Consider the following 26,083-nt stretch of genomic DNA (forward strand, 5'->3'; position numbering starts at 1 on the left):
TGCATCAGATTCCATAGTTTTTTCCCCTCTCTAGAGTGGAGGGCATTTTCCATAACAGATCTTTCAGGATTGTCCTTGATCACTGAACTGAAGAGAGGAGCTGCATGATCATAGTTGATCATTTCATAATATTGCTGTTGTTGTTGTTAATGTTCTCCTGCTTCTGTTCATTTCATTTAGGATCAGTTCAAGCAAGCATTTCCAGGCTTTTCTAAAATCTGGCTGCTCATAATTTCTTACAGAACAACAGTACTCCATCATATTCGTATAGCACAGCTTGTTCAGCCATTTCCCAATTGATGGGCATCCCCTCAATTTCCAATTCTTTGCCACTTCAAAAAGAACTTCTATAAATATTTTTGTACATGTGGGTAATTTCCCCTTTTTTTATAATCTCTTTGGAATATAGACTTAGTAGTGTTACTGCTGGATGAAAGGATAGGTACAGTTTTCCTGTCCTTTGAGCATAGTTTCAAATCGCTCTCCAGAATGATTGCATAAATTTACAATTCCACTAACAATGCATTAGTGTCTTAGTTTTCCCACATCCCAGATGAGTCAATTCTTAATCATTCAAAGTATAGCTATTCTTTCTTAGAATTATCTTTTGCCCTTCCTCCTTCAATGGTCAAAGGCAACAACTAGATGACACAATGTATGCAGCGTTAAACTTGGAGTCATGAAGACCTGAGTTCATAATCTGATCTCACATAGTTACAGATTCATGATCTTGGTTAAGTTGGTTAACTTCTGTTTGACTTAAGTTCCTCAGCAGTAAAATGGGGCTAATAATAAAATCTACTTCCTAAGATTGTTGTGAGGATTAAATGAGAAATAGAATATAGAACATTTGCAAACCTTAAAAGGATGATAGTGATTATTGTGGCAATGATTCAGGATAATGATGATACTATTACTAATCAACATGGCCAGAAAAAATTAAGCCAATTCTATAATTATTAGCAGCCATGACTATTAAAAAAAGTTGATTTTTTTAATCAAGATTAACTGAAATTTCAGACTTGTTTATAGAGTATCACTGAAACTTATCACCACACTTGATCAAAATGTAGGAGCTCATTTAACTAATTTACCATAGACAAAACAGGATTTTCATTAGTAGAATGCTCTTGTTGTTCTTTGAAAGTCATGGTTAGAGAATTGTAAATGTTCAAGGCTTTTATTATTGATTGTAGAAACCTCAATTTAAATACAAGTAAAGGTTTCCAGGATCTATGAATTCTTCAGAGGCTGATTACTCCTTTCATTGAAACAGTTCATAACTCTTTGATGAACTTAAAAAAAAAAAGACCTTTCAAAGTTTCTTTGCCCAAACATAACTCTTCAATCAACTTGGCCATGAATCTTTTGGAATTTGTTTGACACCAGACAGTTCACCAGTCCATCACTAAGAACTTAAAGTCACTCCATACCTGGGTGGAAACTGAACAGGGTTTGCTCTCTGGTGGCACTGCCTTACAAAAGGCAGACTCAACAATGACCTTGATGAGGTATTGGGGGAAGCACTAGAATAAATAATTCAACAACAATTACAGCATTGATAAAGCTTTATCATTAAGCCAAGACTTTCCTCCATTTCATGAATTCATCTGACTAGGTGTTTATGCCCATTTTTATTTTACTATATTAAAATATTATCACAATGCGGTTCAGTAAAAAGTGTTGGATTTGGAATCAAAAGATCTGGGTTTGATTCTTTCTTCATTTACTAATAATGTGTGTGTCTCTGGACAAGTCATTTAACCATTCTGGGCCTCAATTTCCTCATCTAAAAAAAATGTTGCATTGAACTAAGTGACCTCCAAGGAACTCACCATCTCCAAAATTATTATCCTATAATTTATTGTAATTGATTATTTATTTAATGTAATTGATTCAATTTATTTATCTATTTGTAATGAAAACATTTAATATATTCATTTAACATGTTCATTAAATTGACTTCTAAATTTTTAAACAAGTAAAAAAAAGATTTATTTGTAAAGACATTTTTGTTTCCTTCTGAAGGACTGCTGTGGTTTACTACAGATAGTACCTTGGTCCTGCTTTTGATTGCTTTGTATCGTTCTTGTAGATCCTGAAGTTCTAACTGTGTCACATAGTGTTCAGTCATTCCAGCACCCTTTACTTCAATGGTCTCTAGCAAGCTGCTATGACTCAGTACTTCTTCATTCAGTAACTAGAAAACACACGCAAAACAAAGGAAAAAACCACAAACCAATATGTAAGGAGTAACCACATGTACTGACATTAAAATTTCAATTAAAGTGACTATTTGAAAAGGACATTTTAATGAGTTAGTCAGCAACAATTTGTTAAACATTTCTCATGCTATAGTGGAATAAGAAATATCAAATTACCTATCAAGATACAAAAGAGTTCATCTGACATTTTCATGATGGATAGTCTCTTTAAAATCATGGGAAATAATCCAGTTTTCATAAGAATAGTAAGAAATGTGGGAAAAGGATTTGAAATTTGTGGTGCTTAATGTTACTGATTGATCTAGTCTACTCAGTTCTAAAGAGGTGATAAATTCCTTCAGAAATAATTCTGGGTAATTATATAACACATACATATGTCATGATGGTGAAAAATATTGGATATATTAAAAGGGATATAAGCAATGCTATTCTGGTAAACATTTAACAACTGGATTGTTGGAGAAGAAATGTATGCACAGCACATTTTAAATTTTAATTTGCATTTTCTCCCTCATCTTTTTAAAGTCTAGATAAGGAAGAAAACAATGAATCATGTCTTGTTTTATAGCATCTGCTGATTTCCAAAGTGCAAATGCTCACACTGAAAATGAAAAAAAGGACTATTTTAGGTCTGCACACCCCTGGTGGCAAATACAGGACAAATGATTCATTTCATTACATATATACATGCATATTAATTATACACTTGCATACATATATGTGTATACATACAAGAAAGCCAAATGGTGCCTTTAAAAGAACAGTCTTTTTTTTAGTAGAGGCTTCAACTCCACTGTTAAATATATCAGATTTTTCATAGTGATTCATAGTGATTCAGAGCTTTTAAGTTAAATCTAAGAGATCATTATAATACTGAAAAATATAGGGTCTTTTTTTAATGACACTGTTTCATCATCAGAAAAAGTTAATTCCTGAGAATATTAAATCCGAATATCACAGTGGAAAAAAATTAATGTTATGATCATATTAAAAATGATCACTATTATAAGGATGTATAATGCTATAAAAGAATCATAGCAAATATTTTTAAATCATAAATGAGAAAGTAAAGAAAATATTATTTAATTATTATGTAAAAGAAATTCTGCCCCTAAAGTAATATGAAGAAAATAGCAATGATTCTTATCTTGTGAGGAATCATTAAACTAAAATTATTAGAGAAAATATGCATTTTTAATTTTTAAATTTCCACTTGGTGGTTTTCGCACATGAGTGTGAAAGAATCAAGTTTTCATATTCCCAGACATCAACATTCCAAACATTTTAATATTTCTAATAGTAATTATAATCATAATTATAATTCAAAATGTTTTTAAATTTTAAATAAAATCAGGCACAAACCTTCGCTTTCCCAAGGGCAGTTGTTTTGTCACGAAGTTCTGCCCACTGCCTCTCACATTCATTTATACTAGCTTCTATATTGTCCATCCAATTGGAAAATTGCCGAACATCATCTTGGTAACTTGTCCATTTAGACAGAGCTCCTTCCAATTGACTAAAATAAAATTAAAAAAAAAAAAATATATATATATATATACATATAATACTAAAAACTCTAAAACAATATTGGAGTTTGAGAAATAGAAGGAGGAAGGAAGGAAGGAAGGAAGGAAGGAAGGAAGGAAGGAAGGAAGGACGGACGGACGGAAGGAAGGAAGGAAGGAAGGAAGGAAGGAAGGAAGGAAGAGAGGGAGGGAGGGAGGAAAGCAGGGATGGAAGGAGAGAGGGAAAGAGGAAGGAAGGAAAGAAGGAAGGAAGGGAGAGAGGAAGGGAGGAAGAAAGGGAAGGAAAGGGAGCAGAAGAGAGGAAGAAGGGGAAAGAAGGGAGGGGAGAGAAAAGGAGAAAAGTTAAGAGGGAGGGAGAGAGGATGGGTTGGTATCATAAATCATAAGATTCTAATCCTATTACTTTGGAAACATAATTCTGATTTTTTTTTAATCCTAGCTTCATTTACCTTTTACAACGAATGGCCGTAGACAAAAGAGAAGCCCACATGTCCTTGACAGTCTGCAATTGCTGTTGAATAGCAGGAACACCTTCTGCAGAGGTATTTTGTAGAACAGATTCTCCTCTGGTCAATACCATTTTCATTTGGATTTCTTTTTCCTGCTTCACAGAAAGCAGTGCCTAAAAACAAAGGAACAAAATATGCCAGGGGGAGAGAATAACTATTTATATAGCACCTTTTTTATTTCTATGCTAAATATTTTAAAATGATATCTCATTTGAACCTTATAATGAGATATGCCCATTAGTAGGATTAAAGGGTTTACAATATTTTGTTATTTCTTTCAAATAATTTCAACTCATTTTCCAGGATGGTTAAACCCATTCAGAGTTTCACCAAAAGTGAATTAGTGTGCTTGCTTTTCCACTGCCTCTTCAAAGTTGATTATTTTTGTTTTAGCAACAATTACTAAAGCCTCCCCTGGACCAGACAAAATCTAAGTCTTGCTTGCAATTATCCAGTTCATAAGTGATTCCAGGTCAATATTCAAACCATTGTACCTGCCACTATACCACCTAGTTACCAGGTATATATTATATGGCCTAAGGTAAGGTCACCTGATAATTTCAATCCCTGCATTCTTCCTCTTCTCCCCACCAAAAAAAGCTTCTAAAGAAACTTTAATTAGGTAACACATAAAAACTAGCTTTGGTACATTCAAATATATATATTTAAATCACTAATTTTTTCTAATAATATTTTTAATTTAATATTTTTTGCTAGGTAATGGGGTTAAGTGACTTGTCCAAGGCCACACAGCTAGGCAATTATTAGCTGTTTGAGTCTGGATTTGAACTCAGGTCCTACTGACTCCAGGGCCAGTGCTCTATCCACTGTGCCACCTAGATACCCCCCTCCCAATTATATTTTTTAAAAATTTAACATTCACCTTAAATTTCAAATTCTCAACATTTTTGCACAACAGTAACAATCCTAATTTAGAAATTATACCAAGGAAGGGAATAAATCTAAAAGTCAGGTGGAAAATTATGCCAATAAAGCTTGTGAGGAAACAATTAATATGTAACATATAAATATTAATTAACAAACATGATAAATGTTTTACCCTATAGAATGTTTTATCAAAACATTTCTTTAAAATGCACATTTTCTATTTGTGAATTCTAGACTCTGAGCTCACATCTGGCTGTCGTTGCAAATGTTGGCAACAGATGAAAAAATACTTTTGGTCAAATAATATGTGAATGTTTGTAAATTCCTATCCTGGACCACAGACAAAATCCCCAATTTAGCTCTCTGTGTTCTTAAAGTCACAGGATAGCATGACTTAGATCTGAAAGCAACTTTAGTCCTAGGATCATTAACACTACCCAAGATTTTAGAATTATGGAATAATTCAACTGCCTTATTTTGTACTGCAGGAAACTGAGACCCAGGGAGGTCAGACAACTTACTCAAATTGCAGAAAGTAAGTTGTAAGTATAAAATAAGATAATAATTGCAAAGCATAAGTATGATTTGAACTCCAAATCTTCTAATTCCAAAGCACTGATCTTTCCACTATAATATATACCCTTTTTATAAATCAGAAGTGCAAAATCTTAGAATTTAAATAACATGTTGCAGTCGCTCACAACACAGTGGTAAATAACAGAGGTGGAATTTTAATTTAATTTGATTTAATTGATCTCAAATAAGACCACATGTAAGCTATTTCAGAAAAATGGAGACAAATATTTCTATGGAAATAGATTCCTCATACTCTGAATATGACCAAGGAAGAATTCCTACCTCCAGCTTCAGCATTCTGCTGTCCAGGACACTTTTGTCAGAAGTTGGCTGACAGTAGGATTCCAGCATATGAACTGCATCTGTCATCCAGTCTTGTAGCTCCTTAATACTGAGAGAAAACTGGTTGTGTTCAGCTACTATTCTATCCAATCGTGAAACTTTCTCCTGAAATTCACAAAAGATTTTCAGCTTCTATTGAATTCCATAGCTTAAATATTCAAATAACTCTGAAAATATTTTAAAAAAATAATTTTTGAGCTTCACAAAAGAAAGGTGACAATATTCATAGAGAAATTCATGATCTTTGAGATATGAGGTAATATTTTAACTGGATTATATCCTAAATAACAAGTACAATTTGGAAATATATAAATTAAATACTCTATTACAGTCTTAAGAACAACAACGACTTTGGTCACAAGTCTCGACAATGATAACATTTCTTTATCATTAATAACTTCTATATTATTGCCTTTATTTTGCATTTGTATTTCATTTTGGTCTTTTTCTCAGACTTACAGTTGGATTTTAATCTGCATATTATAGACTCATGCAAGTCAAAGCCCTCTAACAATTCACTTATATACAATGTAGTTACACTATTATATATAGTCTATTTGTTTTTTTTTTTTTTTTTTAGATTTTTCAAGGCAATGGGGTTAAGTGGCTTGCCCAAGGCCACACAGCTAAGTAATTATTAAGTGTCTGAGACTGCATTTGAACCCAGGTACTCCTGACTCCAAGGCCGGTGCTCTATTCACTGCGCCACCTAGCCGCCCCTATTATATATAGTCTATTAAGGATATAAATGTCACTATATTTTATTGGTCAGGTGAGGTTTAAGTCTTCATTTATTTGATTTAGGGAAATTCTTTTTTTTTTTTTTGGCAAGGCAATGGGGTTAAATGGCTTGCCCAAGGCCACACAGCTAGGGCTGGATTTGAACTCAAGTACTCCTGACTCCAGAGCCGGTGCTCTATCCACTGCGCCACCTAGCTGCCCAGATTTAGGGAAATTCTAAAGCGGAAATCTCCTCTACTAATGCAGACCTACTATAGTTCTGCACCATGGAGCCCTTAGAGAGTTATCTGGGGCATTTAAGATTAAGGGATAGCATGCATCAAAGATAGGAATCGAATGTTGCAGGACTCTTAATCCAAACTCTCTTCTTTGCCTTGAAGTTTTTCAGTTCACATTTTAAATAATAATTAATAGTTTCTTTATCTCACATAATATAGCATATAATATGCATCTTTTAAATATTTTTATACCAAGGTGAGCTGTTTTAATTTTACTTGGCAAGACAAGAAGAAACAGAAGAAGAAGGAAGAAGAAACAGATAAAGAAGAAAAAGAAGAAACAAAAGAAGAAAAAAAGAAAAAGAAAGAAAGAAGAAACAGAAGAGTGTTCCTATAGACTAATTCTGCAGTGATTACCCTGAAGACTTCTATCTGCTTTCTACAGAGAACATTGCAAAACAGATGAGTTCACATTAAATATGAGAAATGTCTGACCTAAATATGACCAAACTGAATTGCTAAAGCTGTTCACACCAGATACAACTCACTCTCTTACATTATACCATAGTTACAGGTCACAATGGTCAATGATATTAGGCATATCATTTATGAGATAGGACTGTTCTACAAAGCTGGTTCAGAATTAAGATTCTTAACTAAGGCATTAACAACTACCATGTTTAGTGCTAGTTCTTAGTCAGGTCCTTGTTCTAATGTTGAACTAGAGTTATCTAAAATGTTGTGTCAGTATAACTTTAAAACACAACATGAGTTATTAAGATAGTTGTTACTGACCACTTAGCAAATCTAGCAAATCCCCTATATCCTAGTGCCATAATGTGATGTTTTAGAAAAACACTAGATTAATAAGCTTTATAAAAATGTGAATTGCTACTAGTAGTTACTATATCGATTCCATTATTTTTAATCTAATTTAAACTCCTTCAAACTAAAATGCTTTTAAGGGTATGTTTTCCTAAAGGGGACCAATTTTTAGACATATTGAGGGAAGTAAGGAGGAAATGAAATTTTCTCCATAAATTCAGGAGTTTTTCTTTTAAAACCAAAATTGGAAGACAAAACTGTCTTCCACAGAATTTGCTAGCAAGCTAGAACATGTGTACTTTACAATCAAGAAGCAGAGGTTGCACAGTAAATAAAGAGATACCTTGAATTAGAATCTGAAAGACCTGAATTCAAATTTGGCCTCAGACACTTTGCTCTCTGGCCTTAGGCAACACAATTAACTTCAGCCTCAATTTCCTGTTTTGTTAAATAGTGGTTAAAAATAATTGCTCCCAGTGTTTTTGTGAGAATCAAAGACATTAAGTAGTATGACAGTGGCAGGAACTTTGTAAACTCTAGGGGTTTTTGTTGTGTGTGTGTGTGTGTGTGTGTGTGTGTGTGTGTGTGTGGCAATGGGGTTAAGTGGCTTGCCCAAGGCCACACAGCTAGGTCATTATTAAGTGTCTGAGGCGGCATTTGAATTCAGGTCCTCCTGATACCCGGGCCAGTGCTCTATCCACTGTGCCACCTAGCCGCCCCACACTTTATGAACTCTAAATAAATGTTAGCTATTAGTACTACAACTACTACTGCTGTAGTTGTTAGTACTTTTGCTACTTCTACTACTACTACTACTACTACTACTACTACTACTACTACTACTACTACTACTCCTACTCCTACTCCTACTCCTACTGCTACTGCTGCTGCTGCTATTGCTAATGCGACTACTACTTTTGCTAAAGCTGCTAGAGCTGCTATTGGCTACTATTGCTACTATTTCTGCTGCTGCTGCTACTGTTGCTGCTGCTGCTACTTTTGCTACTTCTACTGCTGCTTTTGCTACTTATCTGTAAACTGAGGACAATAATAGCTTCTGCTTCTAGGGTTGTTGTGAGGATCAAATAAGATAATAATTGTAAAGTATTTAGGCAAGGCCTGGTACCTGGTAAGCACTATATTTCTTTGTTATTGTTGCTGTTGTTGCTTGACCTCTCTCTACCTCAGTTTTCTCCGTTATAAAATGTGGATAGCAACAGCATCTACTTCACAGGGTTGTTGAGGATCAAATCAGACAATAACTGTAGAGCACTTACTTAATGCAGACATATCATACATTTTAGCCCTAATTACTCCATGAAGTCTCCTTTGTCTCTTGGAGACAAGCTGTGGTAAGGCATTGTAGCTGAGACAGCTGGCACACAAGGCAGGGGAATCACATTTAAGGAATCCTTTTCTCCACGAGATGGGCAGCGCTGGGACACACACTGGATAGACCAGACACACTATAGACACAGCAGTAGGATGTGATCCTGATAAAATCCTTGATAAAAATCAAGATATTTTTAAACATTTCAGTAAATACCCCACACGAAGGCGCACACTGCACATTCATTACCTTTGTTAAATTGCTCAGTGCTAGGTACTGAGAAGACAGCTGGGACACTCTGTGCGTAAAGTTTTTGCCGGCAGCTTGTCCTCCCCACAGCTGCTGAGCTTTTTCTTTGAGCCTGGTGAGCTGAGGCTCATGGCAGTTTATTTCCTCTAGGACAGACTGTAAAGCACAAGCAAGTTTACTATTAAGGGGTCAAGGGGAAAAAGCATGCCACAAACAGAGCTTCGACCCAAATAGCAGAAATCAACACTAGCAAGCAACAAGTGAATCTTAGAGACCGTATTTTTTTAAGCTTACCTAGAGTACAGTAAGAAAGAAAGAAAATAAATTTAAGTAATTTTCAGGGCCAAGTCAGAAGACAACACTTTTTTACAGAATTGAAGGGATCAAATTTATCCTTAGAATGGCTAAACTGAAACAGCAGACCTCCACTGGCTCAACATGCACTATGTGTTACCCAAAAGAAAAAATGGATCATAGGGTCTTGTCACCTGAAGCTTCTGCTGCTCTCTCCTCTTTGCAGGCAAATCATGTAGTCGACTACTGCTTTCGCGTACCATCTTCTCAGTTTTGTTCAGCCAGTCCTGCACTGGCTCTACGCTCACTTCAAAGTCCTTCATTTGGATCTTTAGGTTCTGCAAAGAGAGTGGATCACTATAAAGATAACTTTTCAAAACCCTTCAATGTTTCCCTCTTGCTTTGAGCATAAAAATCAAAATTCCTTCCTCTGACTTTCATGGACCTTCACAATCTAGGCCCAAGCCATTTTCCCATCTATGTGTTCTACTGTTCAATCTCATGCCCAACATTTGGGCATGATAAATGATTCCCTTATAAAATGATTCCCTCAGATATAATGTCTTCCTTTCTTCTCTCCATCTCCAAGATATCTTTCAAGGCATACTACTAATCTTACCTTTCTGTCCCTATCACTGACCAAGTAAGCATAACTCTAGATTCTTTAATTAACTTTTCCTTACAACTACTCTGTGCGACAAATAATTCAAGTATTATTACTTTCATTTTACAGACAAGGAAACTGAAGTTAGAGAGCTTTAAGTATCTTCCTTATGTTGACACAGCTGGGAAATGGAAGAGAGTGAGCTTGAAGTTAGGCCCTGACTTGTCAAGAGCTCTAGACACAAAACAATAGAGTTTATCAGAGGAACAAAAGTGAGATAGAGCAGTCAGGGAATTCTTGAAACTTGCCCCAGAAAATGAACACTAAGAATTAAACTTTTTAAGCCAGAAGTAAATGTGACCTCTGTTCTAGACTTTGCATTGACAATTAAATATCACAGTCCAGTTAAATGCAAAATAGCTTTGGTAGAAGGACAATTTATATAAGAAAAGTTACACAAGAGAAGTAAAGGTCTCATTCCTTTTTTCTATATTTTTAATATATTTAATATATTTTTAATATATTTAATATATAAAATGCTTTAGCATCATTTATCAATTCTGATACATAATTTCTTCCTTCCTCCCCTTTTAAAGTCTCTCATAAAATGTATACAACTGATGAATTTAGAGAAAAAAGTTATCTTACTATTGTGTGACTTATTACACAAAAACATTGTGATATGTTACCTCAGATTAAAATCTTTTCCTCTCTCCCTCTCTCCCTTTCACCCTCTCTCTTTTCTCTCTTCCTTTCCCTTTCTCTCACTCACTTTGTCTGTCTCTTTCTCTTTGTGTATGTGTGTGTATATGTATATACACATATATATGTATATATAATATACCTATTAAGATTTTGTCTATATATATAGATAAAAAATCTTATGGTATGTATATTTTCCTAAGATCCACTAGTAGAAAAATTTTCATTTCTACTAATCAAAATATAAATCTGACCCTCAGTACCTTTTTTTAAATTTCAGTAATTTTAGGAGGTGTGTTTTCAATAAAACAGTACATAATGTAGTTTAAATTCTAATCTTATTGTTTCTATTGGGATGGAATATAATAAATCTGTAATACAAGCCATGATTTATGCACCTATAATTTACTTTCTCAGTAAGTCTTATACTTTCAGTCCTGGAAGTTGGAATTTTAGAGCAGTTTTCAGTGAGGGATAATGACTGAAAATTATGGTCAGAAAAATTTAGATCATTAGGCATGTGGTTTTAAAAAAATAAAGTTTCCATCAGATTGGTCCCATACCTCTAGGGTAGATTCCTTTTGACAGAGGTTGGAGTAAAATCCTTTCCAGTCATCTTTTGCAGTGACCACTTTGTCATGGACAGATTTAGCCTTCTCTTTTGTGATAAGAGTACTCAGAAGTTCTCCTTTGGATATAACCATGTTTAACTTGTGCTGCCCATTTTCACTTTCTGATAAGAATTCCTAGAAAGAAAACAGGTCAATCAAAATGAAATGACATTTAAGACAATCATAAAATAGTTTTTCTATTTAATTTTCAGTCAAATCCAAGTTAATTCGGATAAACTATTTTTAATTTAGATGCTTTATTACATAAAGCACTTATCTCAAAAGGGTTTTATGAGAATTAAATGAGATAAAATTCATAAAAATGCTTAGTAGAGTGCTTGGTACCCAGTGGGTTCTTTTTTAAAAAAATAGGTGGTGCAGTGAGTCTGGAATCAGGAAGACCAGAGTTCAAATCCAGCGTCAGATCTACCAGATATTTAACTCCGGGTAAGTCATTTAACCTTTATACCTCAGTTTTCCATATGTGAAATAGAATAATAATAATAGCACCTTCCTCAAAGGATTTTGTGAGAATCAAATGAAATAATAATTATAAAGAGCTTAGCACAATGACTGGCTTATATTAAATGCTAAAATCTTGTTGATGATGATGATGATGATGTGCTTATTCCTTTTCCCTCCTTTACATGGCCATACTCTTAAGGTTAGTTTCCATTAAAAAAAATAAAAGAATTAGCATTTATATAGCACTCTAAGGTTTACAAAGGTTTGCACATGAGGTGCTCTTTTTATCTCTGTTTTTCAGAAAAGGAATCTGAGATGAAAAGTCAAGTGACTTATCCAGGATCACACAGCTTAAAGTGTCCAAGGCAGGATTTCAACTCAGATCTTCAGGGTGGACAGGCATGTGAAATTGAAGTGTGTGATGGAACTGGTGATTTTCAAACTATTTATGCATTTTGTTTGATTTTATGTAATAACATTCCTGCAAAAAAATAGGCTGCAAATGCTGTACAAATTAATTTGATATTATTCACTTATTAAATCATTCAAAGGTGAATATTATTTGGACTCTATCCCTCTTTAAATTACTTTGTATATACTTTGCATTTTTTCTCATATATATTATGTCCCCCATAAAATTAAATGTCTCTTGAGGGCAAAGGGAGCATTTCATTTTGGTTTTTATGTTCTCTAGGCCAATTAGACTACATCAGACACAGTGGATGGCTAAAAGATTTATTGAAGTAGAAGTATTTAGGGACATACCTAGAATTTTTAAAATTCACCTCAACTCAATGAATTTTTGTGTTTGCTATGCGCAAAGTAAGATGAGATTTAATCTACCCTCTTAGGTAAATGTAGAAACATTGTAAATTTATGTTTTTCAAACTTTCTTTTGGGGAATCCGGGGAAATGTTAAAATACCCAAGGGATTCCACAAGGGAAAAAAAATTAACATCAGACAAGCAAATAGTAAATGCAGTTTTCCACTCTCTCCAAGATGAAAACATGTTTTTAAAAGGTAAATTGAATTGAAATATGTGTGCCCAGTCATTGTGGAGATTGGTCAAGATGAATGGATTATGGGATTGAGATTTGTTTTTCCCTTGGACTAGAATCAATAACTAAACATGCTCAGTAATGTGTCATTTACATTTAGTCATTAGTTTGTCTTAGCAGGATCCCTACAAAGTGTTTGTTTAAAGTGAAAGATTCTACTTGAGTAAAATGTTTGTGGTTACTACTTTAATATAAGTCTGAACATAATGCTCCCTTCCTTCCCATTTTTGTACATTTAGACATATAGACTAGCTTCACTTTAAATTCACTCTTAGACCTTTCAGTCAGGACTTTTATCTTTAATTTTTTTTTTCTTTTTTAAAAATCAGGATTTGTTTTTTAGATTCATGACTTTCAGAAACAGCAAATATGAATATACAACAAATACTAGACATGGATTTATATATTCAGCAGAGATGAGTAATAAGTTACCTGTATTTTCTGTAAATTTGTTGATACTTCAGAAATACTTTGAGGCACATCAAAACATTTGGCTGTAGTGATTTTTGCATTGACTAGCCACTGTTGAAAATCCCTGAAGGTTTTTTGAAATCGTTGCTGTAAAATCTGTTCTTTATTCTGACAATCCTTGGATACTTTCAAACAAAGACTAAACAAATCATTACAGAGAAGAAAATAAAAGGAGAAAAATAAATATTTAAATTATGCATGATAAATACCAACCTCACCTCAAATTATTTGCTCTAAATTGAATCAGCTAGAGAACCTGTTAAAGCTAGAAGGAACTTTAAGAAAAAAAAATCACAGTCATAGAGATAGATCCATCAAAATAGCAGTAAATTTAAAGATTATAAAAAGTTCATTTTACCACTGAATAAATGAAAACTCAGAGGAATTAGGTGATTTGTCCAAGAGTATATATCTACTCAATGGCAAAGCTGAATTGGACAAAACTGATTCTTCTGAATTTTAATCCAGAATTCTTTCTATTCTATCATTCTGCCTCCCCAAAAGGTTCATATCTATTTAAATTAAAGAATACAAAATATTGAAATATTTCTATATTGATGAATTTGTGAGAATTCAGATCATAAAAACATAAAAGATCAACCTTCTCTATTCCTATTTTCCTTTTTATTAAAATCTGTAAAAAATAAAGAAATAGGGGCAGCTAGGTGCCACTATAGATAGAGTACTGGCCTTGGAGTTAGGAGGATCTGAGTTCAAATCCAGTCTCAGACATCTAATAATTACCTAGTTGTGTGACCTTGGGTAAGTCATTTAACCTCATTTTAAAGAAGAAAAATAAAGAAAATAAAGAAATATAAACCATTGTCACTATAAAATAACAACATTATAAAATTATTAAGCAATAATTAAAAGGCCAATCTGCATAATTTTAAGTATAATTGAGAAGTGAGTCATTAATACTCATATTAATATAATTTAGTTGGCCTAGTTCAGTCAAATACATGTTTATACATAAATAAATATACTTACCTGTTGTACTCTTTAATTAAACCAGAAACTTTTCCGCTGTAAGTACTAAGGTCTCTAGAAAATCTACAAAGATCATTTAACTGAGATTTGAGCTCCTCAGTCAAGTGTTCTGCTTTCCCCAGTGCATCCAATATTTCCTAACAGGGATTAAAATAGAAAGAATCATTATAATAGTATTTTTCCACCTTAAAAAAATATCTTGCAACTTTTAATTTTCTCTCTGTATTAATGGAGGAGTGAGAAAACATAATGAGAATGATTGAAAACTAATATTCAAAATCAATAATCATTGTCCAATACCCATTCTGATATGCAGCAATCATACTGTGCTTGAGACTTTTTATATGCCCTAGGTGTACTCTGCTATGATCACTATGAATAATAAGCTTCAATGAGCAAGAGGAAGACAAAAAGTATCCAATATTCTAGGTATGCTCAGACCACAGAATAAAGATATGTTACACTGAAAAATAAAGGAACTATTTTAATTGAAAGAACTAGCTCTTCAGAATAAAAAAAGAAAAGAACGAACAACAAAATAACAAAACAAAAAAAGACAATTCATATAGTATACTTTTAAATTCACCTTTAAGAATTGTCTTTATACGAGATGGACTACTAATGATCTCAGGTTTTTATAATGTATATACCAAGAGTGAGGGAATCATCTGTGTTTTCAGTAACGTAGAGAATTTCCAGACAAGAAGTTTCCTCTCCCAATAAGGTCAGCATTTTTCCTTCAGCTTGTCTTAGAGAGGACCAAATAATTGCACTGAGATGTTAAATGACTTATACAGGGTCACACTGTCAATATGTATTAGATGTTAAGACTTGGATGTAGGAGTTCTTGGCTCCAGTTACACTCTCTAGCTATTATAAAATGTTTCCTTCTTGTATCACACCGATATTGTATGATTATCCCTTTCATATCATGACTTTACATTTTGGTTTCAATACCTCAAGGATCGGCATAAAAATTAGGTGATAATTTTTGAGAAATTTGTGGAGGTTGCAGACAACATAGAGCTTATGACCAATCATTTAACCCAAATTTTTAAAATAAGATTCTATAAACAGCAAATAAAAGAAAAAGGGAAACAAAATCAAGTGTCCTTGGTACAAAGGGAGGGCCAAAAATTGTACATGGATTTTCCAAATCATGGGAGTACCATGCCCCTAAACTCTGTGATGTGGAAGGGGTAACTATACAACACTGTGAAAAATCTCTAAAGCAAAAGAGATCTTTTGATTATTATTAATTTTGCTGTATATAAGTATTATTGTTCACTACTGCAGACATGTCTTTGGCTAGGATCTAAGAACTCAAGAGAGAGAGAGACAATTTTGAACAGGAAATTAATATCTGACAAAGCTTTTATTGAATAAATGGCTCTTTAGTTCGGTATAAAATATCTATGAAGCTTCACATAAATATACAGTTCATGAACTAGTTAATTTTAAATAACTTTTCTTTTCACTCATAGGTATCAAGATGTGCTACTTGAGTATGTATACATTATTGTATATACATATGTATATATATATATATATATGTATAATACACATTTATTGTGTCCAGTTCTATTATTTTAGAAATGAAAAATGTTAGGAACAGAGATGTCAAAAGGTTTGGCTCAAGCTGTAAGGAGCAGAACTGGGGTTCAAATCTTGATCCTGAATCCAAGTCCTAAACTCTACAATACTATGTGATGAAAGTCAACTTTTTGCTAGAATAAGTCATCACTGCTTCAGAAGAAATGGGAGAAACTGAAAACATTTTCTAAAGTATAAGATAGGATATGATTTTATTATGTATTGGTAAATGTGTATTGATGAATTGACTGAAATATTCTACATGGGAAATTAGGTAAACTAAATATATAAAATGTATTTTTATAATATATAAATATATATATATAATATATAATAAATATAAATATATTTATATAATAAATATAAATATATAAAATTCATACATTATATGGTATTGCTTTATATGACAAAGGTTTACAAAGCTTAAAGTCCTTTTATTTAGGATTAAAATAGAAGATAAAGGCATAGCACATACACTACATTTCTTTCTTCTTTATACTTAATTTTTCAAGATCTGGTTTGGTTTCAGAAAATGACTAAATTTAAACAAAAATACTCTTACATAACCTGAGTTAGATCCTCACAATAGGAAGAAATGCTCTAATTTTTTCAGAAAAAAAATCAAAACATTTATTTCACATTTTTAAAACTGGATATGAGGAAATCACTCACATCTAGAGAATAATTCAGTGTTCTAAGTGCCATGGTAACTTTATTTAAAAGGGAGCAAATAAACAAAATATTGGCATAAATTACAATTAAAATTTCATGAAAATCTGGGATGTGTTGTTCCTTATTGACTGGTGATATCAACGGCAGGCACCAGCATGATTTCATGAAAAGCCCACAGGATCTAGTGCTAGGTTTCCTGGATTGAAATACTGACCCTGATGCTTACTAACCATGATACTTTTGGGAAATCATTTATCTTCTCTGACCTAAAATTCACTTCCACTTCTTAGAATCCCTCAAATCCTTCAAGAGACAGATTAAAACATTTCCTTCTCTATGAAGTCTTTTCTGATTCCCCGGCTTGCCAAGGGTTATTTGTCCTCCTTTCTAAATTATCTTGTATTTTTTTTCTATATTTACATATGTATATGTTCTGCCCCACCTCCAGCCTTCTAAGGTGCTTGCCTAAGTACAGTAGGTACTTGGGACATAGTTGTTCCATGATGAAGGTTCGATTTTCCAAATATATAAACCAGCATGTAATAACACATGAATTCACTACTTTACAAGTTTGTGGCAAAGAGTTCTATAAACCTTAAAGCTCTATATTAAGCAAGTACCAAAATAGAAAGCATTTTAATAAAGTTTTTCATTTTTATAATTATTAGGCTATATTAGTCCTAAAATGAATCTCTAGTGGAATGGTTTATTTATGCATTACCAAATTATATTCACTTTGAAATGTTAACAAGCAATCATTGGCTGTTAAAAGAGTCATTAGTAATACAAATATGCCTTTTGAAATATGATGGCCAAGTTTTAGTAGAGTCTGTTTTATGTGCTCATATATATGTGTATATATATATATATATATATATATATATATATACACACATACGAAGATATAATGCAAATAAAGGCATATATGCATATATACATATGCATTTACTTGAAGACAGTTTTATTTTACCAACCATTGTATAATAAAGAGGATGGTATCATCATTAGCCTCATTCTTCTAAGGAAAGTAAAAGCTTGAAAAATTCTGGGATTAGTACTACAGTTAGTAAATATTCCCAGGATAATTCTACACAAATATATAAGACATCCAATCTTTCTGGGATTCATTAAAAATTTATGGTGGCTCAAAAGTTATATCTATTCTATAAACAATACTTTCAGCAATAATACTAGGAGTAACAATGGGAGAAGCTATATAATATTTTAAGCATAAAATTTGTTTGTTTAGCAATGGAAATCAGCAGTTAGTGAAACATGCATGTAAATTTAATAAAATTCTAAGAACATAAACATATTATATCCATGCATCAATGCCAAAAGCATAACACCAGTGAAATCATGGATACATTGATTCATCAAAGCAAAAAATGTTCATTTTGTGGCAGTATTTCTGATAATCATGCCAACACTCAAAAGTTGACTCACTGAGAAGGAAACTTGGGATGACAAAAAAGTAAAGTATTTTCCTAAGCAGAAATGAAGTATATTGAGTTGAAGTGGAAACATGGTAATTGTGTCTTTCAACTAATGGAGGGCAGATGGCATATAAAATGAATATAGGAATAAACTTTATAAAAATGGAAAGTCATTTAGAATTTTTATTTGAATCATTACATTAATATTTACAATTGTTTTAGCCTAAGAATTAAAAGTATCAATAGACTATTCTATTAAACATATAACCCATAAAATAAATACCATATAAGGAATAAAAAAATACCAATCAAAATTAAATATTACAATAGAGAGAAAATACTTGTATTTTTAAGTATTACTTCTCATACTTAAATGGTTCTTTTGGACTTAATGGTTCTTTTAAAATGCAATTAAAATGAATCCTTATAACTTAGAAATTTGCTTTCAAATTGTCTTTTTTGCCTTTCAATTTCCTTGAAAAAATAATTCAGCTTGAAATGTCTTTACATGAAAGCACAGAACAGATTCTTTTGTACTCTTAAAGGCCAGTCTTTGCCATTGTATTGTTCAAGTAGCATATCCATTCTATACTACTTTTAACAACAGAATCTCTATAATTCTGAAAGAGTAATGTAAATTTAATTATGAGCAAATTCTTTTAAAATTTTTATTCCAAGGTAGAGACAATATTCTTTTCTTTCAAAAGAATGGTACTAGTTAATTGGCTTAATAACCCTGATCAAGTATAACAGAATATAGATAGTAAGCCAAATGATTTTTCCATGTTAAGTTGTTATTAACATTGGTTATTTGTGGTATTATAATTTCCTTAGTCCTCTTTCTTTGAACTGATTGATAACCATTATTAAGTTCCTTAAAAAATCTGAATGACCAAAAGGATCTGAAAGAAAGAAAAAATCCAAGAGCCAGGAGCCAAGAGTTACTAAGGAAGTCTCATTTAGTGGTTAAACAGTAAAATATTCTGCTTGAACTAATCCTCAATTGGAGAAGGAAGAGGAGGAGGAGGACGTGGTGGAGATGACCTTTTTGTAACTTTAATAATCTAAATTTATAAAATTCTTTGTGTTTAACTAATCTTTTCCACCAATAAAACTAGAAATATGCCTTTCCTCTCTCCTAAAATCTGAAGTAGAGCTAACAGAAATGGAAACAGAGAAGTTTTCTTAGGCTTCCTTATAAGGATAGCTATGATTCATAATTATACAAAACTGCACATTTCAATTTCACAGAGTCTACTTAGTAGTAAAACAAAATGGAGAAAAGGAAAGGATGGTAAAAGTTCATTTTTTAAAAAATGCATTATCTCCGTTGCTGTTTTCTGACTTTCAACCCAAAGAAACAGACCTTAGAGTAAAAGAGGACACACACACACACACACACACACACACACAAAAACAGAGAGATATAAACAGACACTCCCCCAAGCAGGCAGGGAGAGACAGAATGGAGATAGAATAGTTCTATTAACAAAATAATTCAATTATAGATGTCAGAAAGCATAAATAGGGCATATACTAGGGCAATCATTCTCCATTATCTCTAAAAGAATCCAACAGTCTATTCTGTGTTGTAGTACTGTACTGTTATCACTGTAAATTATGTAGCCTGTAAAACACATACAGACACAACACATACACACACACACACACACACAACACATCAGGAACTTATGACTTTCAGTCTATTTATGCCTCTTCAGAGAGGCCATTTTTATTTTCAGTGTCTAAATGATCAAATATATCACAACCTCCTGCCACAGGGGAAGAACTTGCTTTCATTATCAATACACTTTCCCCATGGCCAATGATGCCTCTAAAAATAACTTCTTTTGAAACAAAATTAATGTTTATAGCAATATATGAATGTCCCTAGGTCTTATTGCACTTTTGAACTGCAACAGTTTAAAACTTTAAAACTCAAAACGTTTAATTTTCAAGATTTTCAACTGCACGAAGACTTTTGGGACACCACACAAACTGATTTGGCTTGTGTCCCAAGTGTTTTGTTCCCATAAAGTCTGAATATTTCAATTTCTCGGCTAGCAAATATTATTTGTAACCGAGGAGAACTTAACTCATTTGTAACAATAACCCCAAATGGAGAAACCTACTTTTTCTTGATGCCAGCAATCCACTATTTCTTGGTCTGTATTCTTCCCTTCCAAGAGAACTATTTGCTGAGTCCAGGTTTGCAAAAGGGTAGTGAAGTGCTCCAGGGCCTGCTCAAGTTGGGCCACTTGGGCCGTGAACTCCTGCTCCGATAGGGCCATTTGGCTAACGAGAGTCTCCAAGCAGTCCTGGGTTTGGAAGACGCTGTCTTCCCACTGCTTCCAGTCCGAGCGAAGGGCCTGCATCTCGGTGTCCATAAGTTCACACCCACTGGCAGCTGTGCTCTGTTTCACTGCAGGAGCCAGCAACTCCACTCTGTTTAGGCGGCTTGCACCAATCTGTCTGGAATCTATCAACTCCTGTAATGGAATATTGCCATGGTAACCAAGAAGGCTCTGATTCACTTTGGCTGAACATTTCTAAACTGGTGCATGGACGGACCCCCATCCTGCTAGGAACTTCTAGCAAGTGTATCAGGGAACGGGAAGCATTTTATCCTCCCACCCACCCCATCTCCCCCTTAAATTATAGTAGGCGGAGATGGTCAACATTTGAGGGGAATCTAAAAATATAACCTCAGGAAGCTTTGATATCCTGAAATAGACCCAGCAGGGACTCTGAAAACAGAGCATTGTTAAAGTATTCAAACATGTTTTGATTGTGATTAAAATACTTGTGGCATTCTGCTCAGTAAATAAAACTTCACTACTTTTTTTTTTTCTAGGTTGAAGGGCATATAAATAGGAGTGGCAGAACCAGTGTTATGCACATAATCTGGATTGCAGTCTCATCTCACTTCACAAAACAGCGACTCATATTGTATTTCACTATATTCCAGGAAAGCAAACTCATACGCTGTCATGGTAAATCATAAGAAAAAATGAATCCTCTATAGGCAATAAAAGAAATAAGCAAATTGTTAAAGCAAACTTTCTCAAAGCACTTCCTTTCTAAGTGAAATAATTTTTGAGAACCACAGAGATAAAAAATCAATAGAACTATTTAACAAAAAGTTCAATGTCATTAATTGGCTTGGGTTGATAACTGCTTTTTAAAAATAAAAGTATTGGCCATATAGAAATATAGAATGTCAAAGTTGAACCCATTTTAAAAGAGGAGAAAAGTGAGGCTTAGAGAGGAATAGGTGATATTTGCAAGCCAGTGACCAGCATGGTCTTTTAATTCCCAGATTAGTGAATATCTATATGATTTATGTGTACTTTCCATAGAACTACTTTGAATACTGGATTCTGTTACAAGCCTTTCCTAATTCATGATTTCCTCCACAGAGATGGAAAAGGATAGACATATTAAAAGGCAGCTGATCTATATATTAACCTGATTTTCTCAATCCTGACTAAGAAAATTAGATTCACAAATGTTATTTTGGAAGGTGTTATATAGATAAGAGAAAATCTATTCCCTCTTCATCAAGAAGGAATAGATGGATTTTTAAAAGCTTTGGTTAGTATTACTGTTAAATAAATTGAAATTTTATTCTTAAAATAATTTTCAAGGTGGAAGCAGGATAGTATAAATAGACTATGACTTGGAATTAGGAAGCCAATGGGTTCAAATCTTGCCTTAAACAATTATTAGTGGTATGACTCTGGGCTACCTCAGTTGTAAAATGAGAACAATAATAATAGCAATAGAGTTGTTGTGATGATTAAATGAGATACTGTATCAAAGATATTTTCTACTTCAGCTTCTGACTTAGAGTTCTGGGTTCCTATAAATTCAGTTCTTAAAAAAGTTGTCCATGTGAATAGCCCCAAAATGCTATTTTACCTTCCATTCTTTCCCTTCAAATCTGAGGACAATCAAACTAATATTATCATTCTTAGAAAGCATATATCCATCTTTTGAACAATGAATTCACTCACTACTCCTGACTTCCTAGACCAAAACAATGTTTCTTGGATACTATTACTCTTCTATGTGCTGTTCCCTTCATTAGAATGCAAGCTTTTTGAAGGATGGAATTAATGTTATTTTACAAAAAGTATAACCTAGGCTTAGTATTGGGTTTGGCACATAATGAGATCATATTATTTTTTTGGCCATTCATTCAAACCACTGCTACATCCAAATGGGAGGAAAATTATCAATAAAAATCAGGATCAGAGTGAAAGTTATAAATTAACAGAAAAAAAACAATTGCAAGTCACTAAAATGAGGGATCTAAAGATAGTACACATGCTAGAAATAAATTATATGCCACATACATTACTATTACATAAAATTGGCCATATCAGATGAACTAAATTGTAGTACTTGATAATAATACATCATGGGTTATAAGATCCTAAAATTAGAGCTAAAGGTAACCTTAGAGGTCACTCAATCAAATTCTTTTGTTTTACAAGTGAGAGAAATGAGGCATATAACTTGTGAATTTCTGATTCATTACTTGAAACCTGGGCTTTCTGACTCCAAGGTAAATGCTCTAATCTAATTAGTACAATGAGTTATGAACACACAGATTTCTTAGCTGGTTTCTAATATTTATCAAGTCCTAATCTTTTCCAAAAACACTAACGAGAAGCTCCTTTAATTGCACCATGTAAGAAAATAATTTGGGAAAAAACACGGGATGATTTTATAAATGTATTTTAGTTTTATAATCAATTTTTATTTATAAACAATTTTCACATTTGAAAATCAAAGGTTGTCAGCTTTCTTAATCTGTTTCCAAAAACATTTCCTAAAATGTTCTAGGTTCTCACAATTATGTTCTGCATCAAAGTATTGCCATCTGATTCTTGTATCTCTTCCACAATTATACTTTTCTCCAATTCCATTCAAATGACACTTGGAATGTTTGAGTGGGACCATAAGAAAGATTAAAGGTGTAAAGGGATCCTGCTCCTTCATTTAGATTTTTATATATAGTTTACTAGACTATTTAAGTGACTCCCTTTTCCTGTCTGAAATAAATTCAAATTTTACTTTATAGTTTCCACACTTAAAGAACTGTGAGTAGTGTTTAGATTAGATGGTGGATTGGGGCTGAAGGGATGAAGGATTTTTGTCTTCCTCCTTGAGGTCTTATGCCAACAAAAAATATCTCGTGTGACCAGCTCAGGCATGATCTGAAATACTTGATTTAAATAATGAGCATGCATTTCATTCTTTCACTCTTTTCCCAATTTGCAACCCCCAATTTTTCCATACATTATTTTTTTATTGGTAGTTACGGTATTTGCGAATAATTTCAGGAATTCTTTTTCAGAAAACAGTGAAAGTTATATTTAATAGTTAAGATGCGAGCAGAATTTCAAAGGAATTCATTAAAAAGAGAATTTAAAGGAATGCAACCTTGGTTGCAATGGTGACAGTTATCATTCAGGAACTTTAAATGTTTCTGTGTTCTGAATTGTGAGGCATTTACATCCAAAACCTGACTTGCCTGATTTTTACCTAAACCACTTTACTGCCTTGCCTCCTTTATGCTATCACATTAAATCATGTGACAAAATCATTGATAAGTCCATCTTGTTCTAGTTTTTTTTATAAAACAAACTATTTTATTTTTTGAGGGAAAAATAAAAAGGTTTATTTTATCTACACCCTTTTTTCTATACCAAATCTGTACCATTTTTTCAATACATCAAAAGGTTTTGGGTGGTTTCCAAGTCCTTCACAATGAGAGATCTATGGCAAATTTTATATATGAGAGGAAAACATTGATGCCTTGGCAAGAGATTGTGCTTTATATGGTATCTCATAGTTGGCTACTGTAGCAAAACCAGACATTCATCCATAGTGACATTGCCAGTTTACTGTTCACCTGCACTGATTAGATTACCTAACGGAGAGTTTTCTTTCACTGTACTAGGAAATAGTATTTGGATTTCTCAGCCAGCTCAAATAGATTTATTTTCCCAGTCTTTCACACCATCATTTTTCAATAAGCACTGTTGTATACTGGAACATAAAGGAACAATGTTATGTTTTGTTCACACGTTTAATTTCTTTTTTAATTCCCCTTTCCTTTTGCATACTCATTAGTAATCTGACACTGGGGTAAGTAAACTTTAAAGTGGGAAAGTGCAAGTTCATTTCAAAAAGAAAAAGGGAATGTATCTTGTAAAACTTGGTTTAAAAATGTACTCTTCAGAGATGGCTAGGTGGTGCAGTGGATAGAGCACCAGCCCTGGAGTCAGGAGTTCCTGAGTTCAAATCCAGCCTGAGTTCAAATCCAGCCTCAGACACTTACTAATTACCTAGCTGTGTGGCCTTGGGCAAGCCACTTAACCTCATTTGCCTTGCAGAAACATAAAAAAAATGTACTCTTCTATTCAGGCATATCTTATTCAAGGAACATAGACCTTAATTTTGGATAATTTTTTCTGGATGGCAGATGAATCTCCTGATGCATCTGACCAGCGGTGAAGTTCTTCCTTTGCTGAATGGAGCCAATCTGTAAATTCATGAACTGCATCCATGTACATCAGATGGTCTTTCACAATCTCTTCTACTTTCCTCATTTTCTCCTGACAATGAAAGAGAAAGATGTTCAGAATAATACATTGTTGTTGGGATTAGGGAATTAGAGAAATAGATTAGATTTTATCTATATTTTCCAACATATCTCAATAAACTATCAGTTTGATCTTTTTTTGTTTGATCTTCTAAGCAATTTTTTCACAAGTAACTCAAATATATCAAGTTCAAGGATGAAACAGAAAAAAAATTGAGGAAGAGCACATATTTTTCACTCTCTATATTCAGCTTCTAGTACCAAGTGCTAGATAACATATCTCACAAATGATAAGACTACATATATGTATTTGACACAGATATATGCATATATATATGAATAAAAGCTAGCTGATATATAACAAAGAGAAAAAGAAAATAGTTGAAAATATAGCAGAATTACTAATGGCCTTAGAATTAAGAAGCTTTGAAGGAAAGTCCTAGATCAGCTATACATATACAATCTGTGTGAGTATGAAAACTCAATGAGACTCTCAGCTACTGATGAGCTGCCCATCTGCATCAGGGGAGGAAGTTTCCAAATCAGGAGTTCTCTATAACAATTAAATCACAGGTGGAACTAAAATATAGAATGCAATTAGGTTGAAGCCATGCTGTGAATGACCTTAAATACCAGACTGAAGAATTTGTATTTTATCACACAGGGAAAAGGGAATCCCTAAAGATTAGGAAGCAAGAGAAGTACAGTCTAACCTTTTCCCAGAAAGAATATTTTGGCAACTTGCTTGGAAAAGCTTATAATCAGAATCTGGAAAACCAATTCTGAGGACATTACAATAATAGTCCAATCAAGAAGGGACTGAGATCTGCAAAGTTTTATGAAAGACAGAAGCAGGAAAATTGATGATACAACCAAAATACATTAGAAATAGGACTTTCATTGTTTAAGGGAAAAGTTGTGACATTGTCTTGTAGTCATGCTACAAACTGGGCCTACACTTAGTGTTGTACCAGAGACATGAGTTGGTTTAGGGATAGCACTGAGAAGACCAACCTCAAGTTTTATAACCCAATTGTTTATGACTCCTAAAGGTCTTCAATAAATTTGAAATTCTGATATGTAAGTTTGGACTGTGGATTGTCTTTTTTGTTTCTCTATTATTCTGAAAACTTGAGATATA

The 26,083-nt window shown here is 33.2% G+C and overlaps 1 protein-coding gene across 11 annotated transcripts in view; it reads right to left on the bottom strand.

Moving 5' to 3' along the window:
• The window catches only part of SYNE1 (spectrin repeat containing nuclear envelope protein 1), a 598,518-nt gene that overhangs the window by 251,342 nt on the left and 321,093 nt on the right, over nucleotides 1-26,083 (bottom strand). For 10 of the 11 annotated variants that reach the window (XM_074187858.1, XM_074187849.1, XM_074187855.1 and 7 more), the window contains 11 exons: nucleotides 24,791-24,955; nucleotides 20,459-20,815; nucleotides 14,626-14,762; nucleotides 13,597-13,774; nucleotides 11,593-11,775; nucleotides 9,918-10,061; nucleotides 9,430-9,585; nucleotides 6,007-6,171; nucleotides 4,201-4,373; nucleotides 3,588-3,741; nucleotides 2,057-2,200 (listed from right to left, as the gene is read on the bottom strand). In XM_074187858.1, the coding sequence (XP_074043959.1) occupies nucleotides 2,057-2,200; nucleotides 3,588-3,741; nucleotides 4,201-4,373; nucleotides 6,007-6,171; nucleotides 9,430-9,585; nucleotides 9,918-10,061; nucleotides 11,593-11,775; nucleotides 13,597-13,774; nucleotides 14,626-14,762; nucleotides 20,459-20,815; nucleotides 24,791-24,955 (1,956 nt within the window). The remainder of the gene's footprint in view (nucleotides 1-2,056; nucleotides 2,201-3,587; nucleotides 3,742-4,200; nucleotides 4,374-6,006; nucleotides 6,172-9,429; nucleotides 9,586-9,917; nucleotides 10,062-11,592; nucleotides 11,776-13,596; nucleotides 13,775-14,625; nucleotides 14,763-20,458; nucleotides 20,816-24,790; nucleotides 24,956-26,083) is intronic. The other variant, XM_074187854.1, reaches the window with a different exon arrangement.

The sequence above is a fragment of the Macrotis lagotis genome, chromosome 5, assembly GCF_037893015.1.
Source record: "Macrotis lagotis isolate mMagLag1 chromosome 5, bilby.v1.9.chrom.fasta, whole genome shotgun sequence".
In the NCBI taxonomy this organism is placed as follows: Eukaryota; Metazoa; Chordata; class Mammalia; order Peramelemorphia; family Peramelidae; genus Macrotis; species Macrotis lagotis.